Source organism: Salvelinus fontinalis, chromosome 31, assembly GCF_029448725.1.
Source record: "Salvelinus fontinalis isolate EN_2023a chromosome 31, ASM2944872v1, whole genome shotgun sequence".
NCBI lineage: Eukaryota > Metazoa > Chordata > Actinopteri > Salmoniformes > Salmonidae > Salvelinus > Salvelinus fontinalis.
Genome location: NC_074695.1, coordinates 5,679,970 through 5,695,989, shown reverse-complemented (window position 1 = coordinate 5,695,989; position 16,020 = coordinate 5,679,970). Strand labels below are relative to the sequence as shown.

The 16,020-nt window shown below is 43.3% G+C and overlaps 1 protein-coding gene across 6 annotated transcripts in view; it reads right to left on the bottom strand.

Moving 5' to 3' along the window:
* The window catches only part of LOC129829448 (IQ motif and SEC7 domain-containing protein 2-like), a 294,773-nt gene that overhangs the window by 25,970 nt on the left and 252,783 nt on the right, over nt 1-16,020 (bottom strand). For all 6 annotated transcript variants that reach the window (XM_055891147.1, XM_055891149.1, XM_055891148.1 and 3 more), the window contains 5 exons: nt 12,285-13,408; nt 5,533-5,694; nt 4,934-5,056; nt 3,557-3,723; nt 3,134-3,273 (listed from right to left, as the gene is read on the bottom strand). In XM_055891147.1, coding sequence (XP_055747122.1) covers nt 3,134-3,273; nt 3,557-3,723; nt 4,934-5,056; nt 5,533-5,694; nt 12,285-13,408 — 1,716 coding nt within the window. The remainder of the gene's footprint in view (nt 1-3,133; nt 3,274-3,556; nt 3,724-4,933; nt 5,057-5,532; nt 5,695-12,284; nt 13,409-16,020) is intronic.

The window sequence follows — 16,020 nt, the reverse complement described above, 5'->3', positions numbered from 1 at the left end:
GCCAAACCCGGACGATGCTGGGCCAATTGTGCGCCACCCTATGGGACTCCGTATTTTCTTATATTTATATTATAACTTTATAAAAAAATATATTTAACTTATATTCTTATATTTTCTAACCTACTTAACTTACACTATATATACACAATGACCTTAGGGGGATCAGCAGCATGATCATTGGGGGGTGTGGGGACTACAGTGAAATAAAAACAATAATATACAATATATATACAAAAGTATGTGGACCCCCTTCAAATTAGTAGATTTGGCTATTTTAGCCACACCCATTGCTGACAGGTGTATATAATCGAGCACACAGCCATGCAATCTCCATAGACAAACATTGGTAGTAGAATGGGCATATAATGAAGAGCTCAGTGACTTTCAACGTGGCACCGTGATAGGATGCCACCTTTCCAACAGGTGAGCTGCCCCGGCCAACTATAAGTGCTGTTATTGTGAAGTGGAAACATCTAGGAGCAACAACGGCTCAGCCGCGAAGTGGTAGACCACACAAGCTCACAGAACGGGACCGGCGAGTGCTGAACGGGACCGCATCTGTCCTTGGTTGTAACACTCACTACCGATTTTCTAAACTGCCTCTGGAAGCAACGTCAGCACAAGAACTGTTTGTCGGGAGCTTCATAAAATGGGTTTCCATGGCTGAGCAGCAGCACACAAGCCTAAGATCACCATGTGCAATAAAAAGTGTCGTCTGGAGTGGTGTAAAGCTCGCCGCTATTGGAGCAGTAGAAAAGCGTTCTCTGGAGTGATGAATCACGCTTCACCATCTGGCAATCCTACAGATAAATCTGGGTTTGGTGGATGCCAGGAGAACGCTACCTGCCCCAATGCATAGTGCCAACTGTAAAGTTTGGTGGAGGAGGAATAATGGTCTGGTGCTGTTTTTCATGGTTCAGGCCCCTTAGTTCCAGTGAAGGGAAATCTTAATGCTACAGTATACAATGACATTCTAGATGATTCTGTACTTCCAACTTTGTGTCAACAGTTTCGGGAAGACTGTTTCCTGTTTCAGCATGACAATGCCCCGCGCACGAAGGTGGAAGAACTTGACTGGTCTGCACAATCCCTGACCTCAACCCCTTTGAACAGCTTTGGGATGAATTGGAACACCGACTGTGAGCCAGGCCTAACCGCCCAACATCAGTGCCTGACCTCACTAATGCTCTTGTGGCGGAATGGAAGCAAGTCTCTGCAGCAATGTTCCAACATCTAGTGGAATTCCTTCCCAGAAGAGTGGAGGCTGTTAAAGCAGCAATGTTCCAACATCTAGTGGAAAGCCTCCCCAGAAGAGTGGAGGCTGTTAAAGCAGCAATGTTCCAACATGTAGTGGAAAGCCTTCCCAGAAGAGTGGAGGCTGTTATAGCAGCAATGTTCCAACATCTAGTGGAAAGCCTTCCCAGAAGAGTGGAGGCTGTTATAGCAGCAATGTTCCAAAATCTAGTGGAAAGCCTTCCCAGAAGAGTGGAGGCTGTTATAGCAGCAATGTTCCAACATCTAGTGGAAAGCCTCCCCAGAAGAGTGGAGGCTGTTAAAGCAGCAATGTTCCAACATGTAGTGGAAAGCCTTCCCAGAAGAGTGGAGGCTGTTATAGCAGCAATGTTCCAACATCTAGTGGAAAGCCTTCCCAGAAGATTGGAGGCTGTTATAGCAGCAATGTTCCAACATCTAGTGGAATGCCTCCCCAGAAGAGTGGAGGCTATTAAAGCAGCAATGTTCCAACATCTAGTGGAAAACCTTCCCAGAAGAGTGGAGGCTGTTATAGCAGCAATGATCCAACATCTAGTGAAAAGCCTTCCCAGAAGAGTGGAGGCTGTTATAGCAGCAATGTTCCAACATCTAGTGGAAAGCCTCCCCAGAAGAGTGGAGGCTGTTAAAGCAGCAATGTTCCAACATCTAGTGGAAAGCCTCCCCAGAAGAGTGGAGGCTGTTATAACAGCAATGTTCCAACATCTAGTGGAAAGCCTCCCCAGAAGAGTGGAGGCTGTTAAAGCAGCAATGTTCCAACATGTAGTGGAAAGCCTTCCCAGAAGAGTGGAGGCTGTTATAGCAGCAATGTTCCGACATCTAGTGGAAAGCCTTCCCAGAAGAGTGGAGGCTGTTATAGCAGCAATGTTCCAACATCTAGTGGAAAGCCTTCCCAGAAGAGTGGAGGCTGTTATAGCAGCAATGTTCCAACATCTAGTGGAATGCCTCCCCAGAAGAGTGGAGGCTATTAAAGCAGCAATGTTCCAACATCTAGTGGAAAACCTTCCCAGAAGAGTGGAGGCTGTTATAGCAGCAATGATCCAAAATCTAGTGAAAAGCCTTCCCAGAAGAGTGGAGGCTGTTATAGCAGCAATGTTCCAACATCTAGTGGAAAGCCTCCCCAGAAGAGTGGAGGCTGTTATAGCAGCAATGTTCCAACATCTAGTGGAAAGCCTTCCCAGAAGAGTGGAGGCTGTTATAGCAGCAATGTTCCAACATCTAGTGGAATGCCTTCCCAGAAGAGTGGAGGCTGTTATAGCAGCAATGTTCCGACATCTAGTGGAAAGCCTTCCCAGAAGAGTGGAGGCTGTTATAGCAGCAATGTTCCAACATCTAGTGGAAAGCCTTCCCAGAAGAGTGGAGGCTGTTATAGCAGCAATGTTCCAACATCTAGTGGAATGCCTCCCCAGAAGAGTGGAGGCTATTAAAGCAGCAATGTTCCAACATCTAGTGGAAAACCTTCCCAGAAGAGTGGAGGCTGTTATAGCAGCAATGATCCAAAATCTAGTGAAAAGCCTTCCCAGAGGAGTGGAGGCTGTTATAGCAGCAATGTTCCAACATCTAGTGGAAAGCCTCCCCAGAAGAGTGGAGGCTGTTATAGCAGCAATGTTCCAACATCTAGTGGAAAGCCTTCCCAGAGGAGTGGAGGCTGTTATAGCAGCAATGTTCCAACATCTAGTGGAAAGCCTCCCCAGAAGAGTGGAGGCTGTTATAGCAGCAAAAGGGGGGGACCAACTCCATGTTAATACCCATGATTTTGGAATGAGATGTTGGACGAGTAGGTGTCCACATACTTTTGGTCATGTAGTGTATATTCTGAGTCCGAGCAGGCAATGACCGTAGTAGACATTAATACTGTACTTACGGGCTTCTTGCCCACTACCACCCTCTCCACAGCCTGTACTTGAGATACGTGGTCATCGTTGGTGCGTAGCTCCCACTTCTCTATCCGATGGTAGATCCCTACTAACAGGTCTCTGGGTATGTCCTGACCGTTATCCACTCCTGGGAAACATTAACATCAATAGGGGACAGTGTGTTAGTAAAGAGAGAGAAGAAGAAGAAGAAAAAAGAGACATACAAATGTTACTATACAGAAAAAGGGAGGGATAAAGAGGAATAGAGATAACTGCGATAACAACAGATAGAGGGCAAATAAATGGAGATAAATAGATGTTTGTTTTGAGGAGTCCAGAATGAACTTGTAAAAAAACCCATGTCTCCTTATTACATCAGGTAGAGAAACAACACAATCAGCCGTCTCAAAAACAACCAGAATCCTCCTCACCTCTGAGGTTCTTGATGAAGTCCTCCAGCTTCATCTTCTTCTCTGGTTTGACGTTGGGAGAGTACATGTCTGTGTTGAGGAGGATGATGGCAAAAGCCAGAATGAAGATGGTGTCAGGGTTCTGGAACTGTCGGATCAGCACCGGGTTACACACACAGTACCGCTGACTGGATTGGAGGGGGGGGAGAAGACAGAAAGAAAGAGAGGGAGAGAAAGAGAGGGAGAAAGAGAGAGAGAAGACATAGAGAGAGAGAGAGGGAGATATGTCAGATATATCCAAAACTAAAATGTCAATACAGTATAACATTGAAAATGCCGTAAGTCAGGACAGAAGTCCGTAAGTCAGGACAGAAGTCCGTAAGCCGGGACAGAAGTCCGTAAGTCGGGACAGAAGTCCGTAAGTCGGGACAGAAGTCCGTAAGTCGGGACAGAAGTCCGTAAGTCAGGACAGAAGTCCATAAGTCAGGACAGAAGTCCATAAGTCAGGACAGAAGTCCGTAAGTCAGGACAGAAGTCCGTAAGTCAGGACAGAAGTCCGTAAGTCAGGACAGGAGTCCGTAAGTCAGGACAGGAGTCCGTAAGTCAGGACAGAAGTCCGTAAGTCAGGACAGAAGTCCGTAAGTCAGGACAGAAGTCCGTAAGTCAGGACAGAAGTCCATAAGTCAGGACAGAAGTCTGTAAGTCAGGACAGAAGTCCATAAGTCAGGACGGAAGTCCGTAAGTCAGGACAGAAGTCCATAAGTCAGGACAGAAGTCCATAAGTCAGGACATCAAATCAAAGTTTTTTGTCACATGCTCCATATAGAGCAGTGAAATGTTTACTTACAAGCCCTTAACCAACAATACTATTGTGAATAAGTCTATAAGTTAGCGCATAATTCCCTAAGTTAGCAAATAGAAGTCCATAAATTAGCACAATAAGTCCAGAAGTCGGTAGAAAAGGCTGCAAGTCCTGGTACAAAAACTGCAGCCGTGGCTTAAAAAGTCCGGTACAAAATAGTCTGTATGTCCCCCAGGATAAAAGCATGTCGATTAGTCAGTATAAAAAGTCCATAAAGCCAGTACATAAAGTCATTAAGTCCAAGTATCTGAAGGCCTGATTGCTGATTGGCTGAAAGCCGTGGTATATCAGACCGTATTCTATGGGAATGACAAAAAAATATATATGTTTACTGGTCTAATTATGTTAGTAACCAGTTTATAATAGCAATAAGGCTCCTTGGGGGTTTGTGGTATATCACCAATATAGCACGGCTAGGGGTTGTATCCAGGCCGTATACTTTGAGTTGCCTCTTGCTTTAGAACAGCCCTTACACATGGTATATAGGCCATATACCACAGTTCCTGTGTTAGTTGTTGTTTTAACTATATTCTCACCTGAAAGCCTCTATCAGTCTCTCCACCTTCTGGGCCTCCCCCTGGACTTTAATCTGAGCCTGGAACTTCCTGAGGGCATCATCTAGATCCATCCCTGAGAAGTCCAACTCATCTACCACACAACTGGACAGGGAGAAGAGAGAGGAGAGAGGATTTAACCCTAACCCTAAACCTAAACTTAAACCTGGACAGGGAGAAGAGAGAGGAGAGAGGATTTAACCCTAACCCTAAACCTAAACCTAAACTTAAACCTGGACAGGGAGAAGAGAGAGGAGAGAGTCAGAGAGGATTAAACCCTAATCCTAAACTTAAACCTGGACAGGGAGAAGAGAGAGGAGAGAGGATTAAACCCTAACCCCTAAACCTAAACTTAAACCTGGACAGGGAGAAGAGAGAGGAGAGAGTCAGAGAGGATTAACCCTAATCTAAATTTAAACCTGGACAGGGAGAAGAGAGAGGAGAAAGATTAGAGGTAAAGGATGAGAGAGAGATTAGATAATAATTTTATCAGTCAGTCAAATAATACTCTTCAGTTTGTAGGTCATTCTCATTGTAGAGAATCCAAAACACCTAAGAATCTATATTGATTATCCACTCACTCCAGTACGTCCTTGTTGAACTGTTTCTGTCTGCAGCCCAGGAACTCTCCTATCATCTGTCTACTCAGTCCTTTCCTCTCCAGGATGAAGCGGGCGATGCCTACCGGTGTGTCCGATACGAAGCCTCTCTCTATCAGGTACTGTATACCCTTCTCTGGCTTCCTGCATCGAGGGAGAGACACAGAGAGGGAGAGACACAGAGAGGGAGAGACACAGAGAGGGAGAGAAACAGAGAGGGAGAGACACAGAGAGGGAGAGACACAGAGAGGGAGAGAAACAGAGAGGGAGAGACACAGAGAGGGAGAGACACAGAGAGGGAGAGAAAAAGAGAGGGAGAGACACAGAGAGGGAGAGACACAGAGAGGGAGAGACAGAGAGGGAGAGAAAAAGAGAGGGAGAGACACAGAGAGGGAGAGACACAGAGAGGGAGAGACACAGAGAGGGAGAGAAACAAAGAGGGAGAGACACAGAAAGGGAGAATTATTATAAAATATATACCACTTACAGGTAGACTCAGCGATATGACATTAGATGCAAAAAGTAAACAGCATAGTTGGGGTCAAGTTCCACAACAACTAAGAGCTTTTGAAGAGTGATGCTCAACATCTCCCGGTGTAGCGGTCCCGGCGCTGTACCGCATTGTAAGAGCGTGAAGCGAACTCGTGTACATGCACAGATACTGTGTGTGACTGTTGCGAGAGTCTGACATCTCGCACATCGCAATATCTGTGCAGCGCGGCACGTGGCAATATCATTCCACTCTACCTCTAACAGGTTAACAGACACTCCTCCCTCCCAAATGGGCATCTTTTATCCGGCTACTCAATACTGCCCCTGCAGCCCAAACAGGTTATAACAGACACTTTTATTCAAAGTGACTTCAAGTGGAACTGACGGCATTTAGCATCATTAAATCTTATTAAAATCTGCTCATATAAGAATATGACAACAACAACAAAAATACATTTTCTGCCAAGCGGGCACTTAGATATGGTCATGTTTGACGTTTTTATAAATTCGTAGAATGTTTGGGAATGACGTACTGAAATGCGGGTTTGTTTGAATTGAGCCCTTAATTAGCCTACATGTATCTTTGTTTTTGTTTTTTTTACATTAAAGTGGAACTGACAGCATTTTAGCAGCGTGAAATCTTGTTCAAATCTGTTCATATACACCCCCCAAAAATAATATTACACTTATCTTCTGACATGCGAGCACTTAAAGTACATATGTTCACGTGTTCATAAATTCATAGAATGTTTACAGAATGACATAGAGTAAGGCATTTGTGGAAATTCTATAGAAATATAGAGCCGGAAAGCGAACCATGCATTTAGACAATTAATAGACACTGCAGTAAATAAAACCGATTAAAAACATCTGTCTCGTCCAGAACCAGAGTCTACGCAGACCGGTGCGCCATAGCCAATCAGAGCTACAGTAGGCATTTATGCAAGTAAGCAATTTGCCACAAGGACCTGCCATCATTCACTATGAACTGGACTGTGTGTTTACAGGAAGTAGAACCTGCCATCCTTCACTTTGAACTGGACTGTGTGTTTACAGGAAGTAGAACCTGCCATCCTTCACTTTGAACTGGACTGTGTGTTTACAGGAAGTAGAACCTGCCATCCTTCACTTTGAACTGGACTGTGTGTTTACAGGAAGTAGAACCTGCCATCCTTCACTTTGAACTGGACTGTGTGTTTACAGGAAGTAGAACCTGCCATCCTTCACTTTGAACTGGACTGTGTGTTTTACAGGAAGTAGAACCTGCCATCCTTCACTTTGAACTGGACTGTGTGTTTACAGGAAGTTGGGCCTGCCATCATTCACTTTGGACTGGACTGTGTGTTTACAGGAAGTAGGACCTGCCATCATTCACTTTGAACTGGACTATGTGTTTACAGGAAGTTGGGCCTGCCATCATTCACTTTGGACTGGACTGTGTGTTTACAGGAAGTAGAACCTGCCATCCTTCACTTTGAACTGGACTGTGTGTTTACAGGAAGTAGAACCTGCCATCATTCACTTTGAACTGGACTGTGTGTTTACAGGAAGTAGGGCCGGCCACCATTCACTATGAACTGGACTGTGTGTTTACAGGAAGTAGAACCTGCCATCATTCACTTTGAACTGGACTGTGTGTTTACAGGAAGTAAGTAGCAACAGTGTGACTTTAGATCATTAGAACACATTCACAAACCGCCACAAAATACACCTGAAAGGATTTCTCCTAAATATCTAAGTCCTCTTAGATGTGGGAACTTCACAGACCTTATGATTAAACAAACATAAAAAGGTAGTCTCTCCCTCAGTTATACACATCAACAAAATAAACAACTAATGCTAGCCAAGAGCAAGATGAGATAAAATCTAATGAGCAAACATTAAATAAACCCTCTCAAATTTTTTCAGCTAGTTGGCAGTCAAAATTGTGCTGATAAATGATGGGGAATTGTAGCCTGCTCGTCCTTCTGCAACTTGCCTGCCAATGCATGTTTGTCCCAACCCACGTTTTGACAACTGAATGGGAACTTCCCTGCCCGCCCATTTGATTGGTGCCAAATACATTTGATTGACAACTAAGGAGATATACAAACTGTGGATAAGTCGTTTAAGTTCAACATAGCTAGCTAGCTAGCAAAGCCATTTGATTGACAACTAAGGAGATATACAAACTGTGGATAAGTCGTTTAAGTTCAACATAGCTAGCTAGCTAGCTAGCAAAGCCATTTGATTGACAACTAAGGAGATATACAAACTGTGGATAAGTCGTTTAAGTTCAACATAGCTAGCTAGCTAGCAAAGCCATTTGATTGACAACTAAGGAGATATACAAACTGTGGATAAGTCGTTTAAGTTCAACATAGCTAGCTAGCTAGCTAGCAAAGCCATTTGATTGACAACTAAGGAGATATACAAACTGTGGATAAGTCGTTTAAGTTCAACATAGCTAGCTAGCTAGCAAAGCCATTTGATTGACAACTAAGGAGATATACAAACTGTGGATAAGTCGTTTAAGTTCAACATAGCTAGCTAGCTAGCAAAGCCATTTGATTGACAACTAAGGAGATATACAAACTGTGGATAAGTTGTTTAAGTTCAACATAGCTAGCTTGCTAGCAAAGCCATTTGATTGACAACTAAGGAGATATACAAACTGTGGATAAGTCGTTTAAGTTCAACATAGCTAGCTAGCTAGCAAAGCCATTTGCTTTTCAAACCAAATGATACCTGCATCTCTAGTTGTAGCCACCGAAAAACATTTAAACTCAAAACATTTTTTCCTCTTTTTTTTTTTACACTGCATGGATCACCACAGTTGAATACAGCATTACTGTATAGTGCACTGATGGTGAAATCAATGAGCAGTTTCCTTCCTCTCCGGCAACTAAGTTAGGAAGGCCCTGTCCGGGGGTATCATCGGATGGGGCCAGAGTGTATCCTGACCCCTCCTGTCTCAGCCTCCAGTATTTATGCTGCAGTAGTTTATGTGTCGGGGGGCTAGGGTTATATTTGGAGTACTTCTCCTGTCTTATCCGGTGTCCTGTGTGAAATTAAGTATGCTCTCTCTAATTCTCTCCTTCTCTCTTTCTTTCTTTCTCTCTCTCGGAGGACCTGAGCCCAAGGACCATGCCTCAGGACTACCTGGTCTGATGACTCCTTGCTGTCCCCAGTCCACCTGGCCTTGCTGCTGCTCCAGTTTCAACTTTTCTGCCTGCGGCTATGGAACCCTGACCTGTTCACCGGACGTGCTACCTTTCCCATACCTGCTGTTTTCAACTCTCTAGAGACCGCAGGTGCGGTAGAGATACTCTAAATGATCGGCTATGAAAAGCCAACTGACATTTACTCCTGAGGTGCTGACTTGTTGCACCCTCTACAACCACTGTGATTATTATTATTATTTGACCATGCTGGTCATTTATGAACATTTGAACATCTTGGACATGTTCTGTTATATTCTTCACCCGGCACAGCCAGAAGAGGACTGGCAACCCCTCATAGCCTGGTTCCTCTCTAGGTTTCCTCCTAGGTTCCGGCCTTTCATGGGAGTTTTTCCTAGCCACCGTGCTTCTACACCTGCATTGCTTGCTGTTTGGGGTTTTAGGCTGGGTTTCTGTACAGCACTTTGAGATATCAGCTGATGTACGAAGGTCTATATAAATACATTTGATTTGGTTTGAATTCTTATTGACTCTAGACATTTCAGATTTAAAATGTTAATTAATTAGTATTTAAAAAAAAAACATAATTCCACTTTTACATTATGTGGTATTGTGTTGAGGCCAGTGACACAACATCTCAATGTAATCCATTTTAAATTCAGGCTGTAACACAACAACATGTGGAGAAAGTCAAGGGGTGTGAATACTTTCTGAAGGCCCTGTACCTACGCACACGCTCACGCACACACAGTATCTCACACACTTTTACACATTATTTGCAGCTGCTTCTCTGTTCTTTATTATTATCTATCCTGACATTGATATCAGCATTGAAAAAAGCACAAGTTTAAGTTTGTTCCACCTGAGCGAGTCTGACCACAAGTCAGAGACCACTCTGATGTCAGAGACCACTCTGATGTCAGAGACCACTCTGATGTCAGAGACCACTATGATGTCAGAGACCACTATGATGTCAGAGACCACTATGATGTCAGAGACAACTATGATGTCACAGACCACTATGATGTCAGAGACCACTATGATGACACATCGTTTGATGGATCAGGGGAACATAGGTTCTTGTAGGCTACAGTGCAAGTTATGTCTTCCAATGGCGCCACTGCTGTCAGCATTTTAATTTTTTTATTTTACCTTTATTTAACTAGGTAAGTCAAACACTTTTTGATAGACTTCAACAGCTACAAATGATCAAGATATCAAAATGTCAGACATAGAGATACAATTAAATTAATGAAGTATTATAATTATATGGTGTCACCAACAAAAACTTTTCAGTTGTGCTCAAAACCATTCCATGACAACAGCATTTTTTTTTAAACCAATGAGACCATGACAAAAACATAAACAACAGAGTTGGCTAATAAGTCCTTAGGTTTGGGGTCATGTTCAGGTAAAACTATTAGACTAATCAATATTTCCATATTTCCAAGTCCTATTCTTGAAGTTCAAGGGGTATTAAATTCATTGGAATGACTGGAAATCTGACAGACTTAGTTTTTTTAATGTAAATATGTAGGCTAATTGTATTACATAAGGGGAAAGTAATCTAAAAGTTACGGAATATAATCAGATTACATTACTGAGTTTGGGAAATCCAAAAGTTACGTTACTGATTACAATTTTGGACACGTAACTAGTAACTGTAACGTATTACATTTAGAAAGTAACCTAGGCAACCCTGCACACACGCACACACACACACACAAACACACACACGCACACAAACACGCACACACACACAAACACGCACACACACACACACACACACACACACACACACACACACACACACACACACACACACACACACACACACACACACACACACACACACACACACACACACACACACACACACACACACCTGTTTCTATTCCTGTTTGAAAAAGCATTCCTTGTTTCAATTAACCAAAAATGTTGTTAGCACAAATGTTGACAGCTTTACTTTTTAACTTTATCAAAATGAGCTACAATCTCAAAGCAAATACTATGTTGAATTTAAATGTAAATATTGTTCAATCAAAATAAAGCCATTACTTTATATTTTTTTACGGTGTAAATTGGTTCAATTATTGCTGGAAACGAATGGTGACAACCAACCCCATAGTGTATGACAACCAACCCTGCTATGGGGCTGTGTAACGGTCGTCGTAATCCTCCTCCTCGGACGAGGAGGAGAGGCGAGAAGGATCGGAACCCCTGCTACGGGGCTGGTTGTCACAGGTGGACAGAGTGTGTTTGATGGCACATAACTCCATGTTGGAATAAGACGAGACTTTTAAGATATACTGGAAAATAAACACATTAGTAAACAGTGTGTGTTATAACCAACCCCGGTCTCTCTACTTGTAAAAAAGATTGAGTCTGATGCAATGCTGTCTAACTTACTTGTTGAACAGATTGAGTCTGATGAGGTACTGTCTAACTTACTTGTTGAACAGATTGAGTCTGATGAGGTACTGTCTAACTTACTTGTTGAACAGATTGAGTCCGATGCGGTACTGTCTAACTTACTTGTTGAACCTATTGAGTCCGATGCGGTACTGTCTGACTTACTTGTTGAACAGATTGAGTCTGATGAGGTACTGTCTAACTTACTTGTTGAACAGATTGAGTCTGATGAGGTACTGTCTAACTTACTTGTTGAACAGATTGAGTCTGATGAGGTACTGTCTAACTTACTTGTTGAACCTATTGAGTCCGATGCGGTACTGTCTAACTTACTTGTTGAACAGATTGAGTCTGATGAGGTACTGTCTAACTTACTTGTTGAACAGATTGAGTCTGATGAGGTACTGTCTAACTTACTTGTTGAACCTATTGAGTCCGATGCGGTACTGTCTAACTTACTTGTTGAACAGATTGAGTCTGATGAGGTACTGTCTAACTTACTTGTTGAACAGATTGAGTCTGATGAGGTACTGTCTAACTTACTTGTTGAACAGATTGAGTCTGATGCGGTACTGTCTAACTTACTTGTTGAACAGATTGAGTCTGATGAGGTACTGTCTAACTTACTTGTTGAACAGATTGAGTCCGATGAGGTACTGTCTAACTTACTTGTTGAACAGATTGAGTCCGATGCGGTACTGTCGTCTCTGCACCACGTCGTTGTTAAAGGCGGGGCTATCCCAGCTTTGTCTGCTCTCTCTCTGATAGGTCTGTTTCCCGAGAGGTGGGAGGGGCTCCCGGAGGCTGTCGCGTGATGAGGACCCGGAGGAGCAGTTGATGGTGTCGTTAGAGTTGGTGGTGGAGTTGAGTGAGTCGTTGTCTCCGTCAGAACAGCAGACCTGCTCCAGGCCACCAGGGGGCAGTGTGGCGGATGAGGAGGAAGACAGAGGGGTGAGGGGTTGTCCCTGCGGGGACTGGGAGGACGAAGAGGGAGTGTCGGGGTACGGGTGGTGGGGGTGCTGGGGATGGTGGGGGATCTGATGGTGGTGGTGTAGGATGGTGTGGTAGGGTAGGTGGGAGGGAATGGCTGAGGGGTGGGGGCGGTGAGGGAGGACAGTACGAGTCTGGCCTTGGGCCTGGGGGTGTGTGGGGACAGAGCGCCCGTTGGGGTTGGGGTGGGGGTTTGGGTGGGGGTTGTGTTTAATGGTGCCGTGAGGTGACCTCCCTCCCCCTGGCTCTGTCTCGTAGACCAGTCTACCTATCGAACCTCTATCCGAGCGGTCACTCATATCAACAGAGCTGTCGCTAGGGGGATCGATGGTCAGCAGGGGCAGGTGAGCTCCTCTTAGGCTGTAGTCTCTACACTCTGTACAGGGGGTGCTGCGTCGGCTGTTACTGCTGCCCCCTCCCTCTGTGTCCCGGCTGTCTTCGCGCCCCCCCACCCCAACGCCACCTACTCCAGGGCTCCAGTATTCTGTGTCGGTGCTGCTAGGGCCACGGTCCAGGGACAAGGGCGAGGAGGGGTCGTCAATGTAGAGTGTCACGTCGCTGTAGGATGTGGCTATGCTGTCCTCGTGCATGCTCTGTCTTTCTCCTCCTCTTCCTCTTCCTCCGCCCCTCTGTCTGTCTCCCTCCCTCGGTCTCCAAACACACTCTCCAAAGTCGTCCGCCACCACCCCTGTCTCGCCTCCGTCACCTTCCTCCTCTTCTTCCTCCTCCTCCTCTTCCTCCTGAAGGTCTTCACCAGACTGACAGGTCAAGACGTCATCGATGGAGTCGGCCAGTGACTTCACCTACAGCACACGCAGGGTGGACAAATACAGATGTTGGATGTATTGATCATAATATAACAGCTATATCTAGAGACTGGACCTATAATTGTGTATATAAACAATCCTACAAGAAGTTTTGCAGTGATTTCTAGTTCAAATATGTGAAAAATATGTGTTGGTCTGATGTGTAACGAGGAACAACCTGACGCTTGTACTTGAAGCATTTATGAAAATGTTTCTTTCCGGTTACTGATAGAAATGCACCCATCAGGAAACTGATTGTTAGAACTTCCAAATCCCCATGGATAGATGATGAATTGATGATTTGAAAAAAAAATGTATGGCTGAGAGGGATGAGGCAAAGGGAATAGCAAATAAGTCTGACAACACAGCAGACTGGCAAAAACATACAGTAAATTGAGAAATCACGTCACTAAACTAAACAAAAAGAAGAAGAAACTATACTATGGAACAAAGATTTTTTTTTAAAGATATATAAATAATGCCAGTAAAAAGCTCTGGAGTACCTTTAATGAAATTCTTGTCAAAAACAAAAAACTGAACTCAGCTCCATCATTCATTGAGGCAGATGTCTTGTTCATCACTAAACACTTTGATGTTTCCAACCACTTTAAGAACTTTTTTGTTGATAAGATTAGCAAACTTAGGCATGACATACAAACAAGAAGCACTACACCTTCGTAATTTATGCATATCACACCACATAATGAATGAACAAAGCACTGGCGTTTTGAGTTGTACAACGTTGGTGTAGAGGAGGTGAATTGTTTTTTGCTATCTATAAATTTAAGCCACCTGGCACCGACAACCTGGACGGTAAATCGTTGAGGTTGGTAGCAGAATACATTGCGATTCCTGTTTGCAACATCTTCAATTTAAGCCTAAAAAACGGTGTGTGCCCTCAGGCCTGGAGTGAGGCGAAGGTCATTCCACTGCCCAAGAATAGCAAAGCACCCATTAATGGTTCAGAGCCAACCAATTAGCCTGTTACCGGTGATAAGCAAACTTTTGGAACAAAAATTATTATAATTTTTTTAATGGAAGCCTCTCTAATTCAAATTTGGTTGAGTGTGGTGTACCGCAGGGCAGCCAGCTAGGGCCATTATTGTTTTCTGTTTTCTGTGTTTACTAATGCCCTTCCACTGACCTTGAATAAAGCCTGTGTGTCTATGTACGCTGACGACTCAACCGTAGACACATCGGCTACGACGGTAAAAATAAATAACTGAATCCTTTAACGTAGGAGGTCCAGTCAGTTTTAGAAATGGGTAACTACCAAAAGGCTGGTGCTTAAATATCTCAAAAAACTAAAAGCATCCATTTTTTTCCCACAAATCACTAGCCCAACCCTAAATCTAATTTAGATCTAGTATTTAATAATGTGGTGATTGAGACAAGTTGAAAAGACTAAGCTGTTGGGTATTATTATTATTATTATTATTATTAGATAGCAAGCTGTCATGGTCGAAATATCTAGACTCAATGGTTGCTAAAATGGGGAAGTGGTCTGTCCGTGATAAGGCGCTGCTCGGCCCTTCAACCAGGCAGGTCCTACGGGCGTTAGTTTTGTCGCACCTGGACTACTGCCCAGTTGTCGGAAAATAAGGACATGTAATCCAATGTCAGTGACATGCATGTCAATATCTCCTGGCTCAAAGAGACTGACTGTATCACTATTGGTCTTTGTGAGAGGTATTGATGTGTTGAAGGTACCGAACTGTCTGCTCAAGCAGTTGGCACACAGTTCAGACACTCATCTATACAAGACATACAACCAGAGGTCTCTTCACAGTCCCCAGGTCCAGGACAGAGGGTGGGAAACACACATTATTAAATAGAGCCATGACTACATGGAACTCTCTGCCACCCCAGGTAACATGACTACATGGAACTCTCTGGTAACCCAGGTAACATGACTACATGGGACTCTCTGGTAACCCAGGTAACATGACTACATGGAACTCTCTGGTAACCCAGGTAACATGACTACATGGAACTCCTTGCCACCCCAGGTAACTCAAGCTAGCAATAAAACCACATAAAATAACACCTTACGGCACGACGGGGACTGTGAAGAGACACAGACGTTTTAAAATATGATGTATTGATTTATGTAGTGTATTATGTAGTGTGTTATGTAGTGTATTATGTAGTGTGTTATGTAGTGTTATGTAGTGTATTATGTAGAGTATTATGTATTGTTTTATCTAGTGTATTATGTATTGTGTTATGTAGTGTATTATGTATTGTGTTATGTATTGTATTATGTAGTGTATTATGTATTGTATTATGTATTGTATTATGTAGTGTATTATGTCATGTATTATGTCGTGTATTATGTAGTGTATTATGTATTGTATTATGTCGTGTATTATGTAGTGTATTATGTTATGTATTATGTAGTGTATTATGTATTGTATTATGTATTGTATTATGTAGTGTATTATGTCGTGTATTATGTTATGTATTATGTATTGTATTATGTATTGTATTATGTAGTGTATTATGTCATGTATTATGTACCGTATTATGTAGTGTATTATGTGTTGTAAAATGTAGTGTTATGTATTTTATGTTTTCTATTTTAGGTGTTTTGTTATTTTTTTGGACCC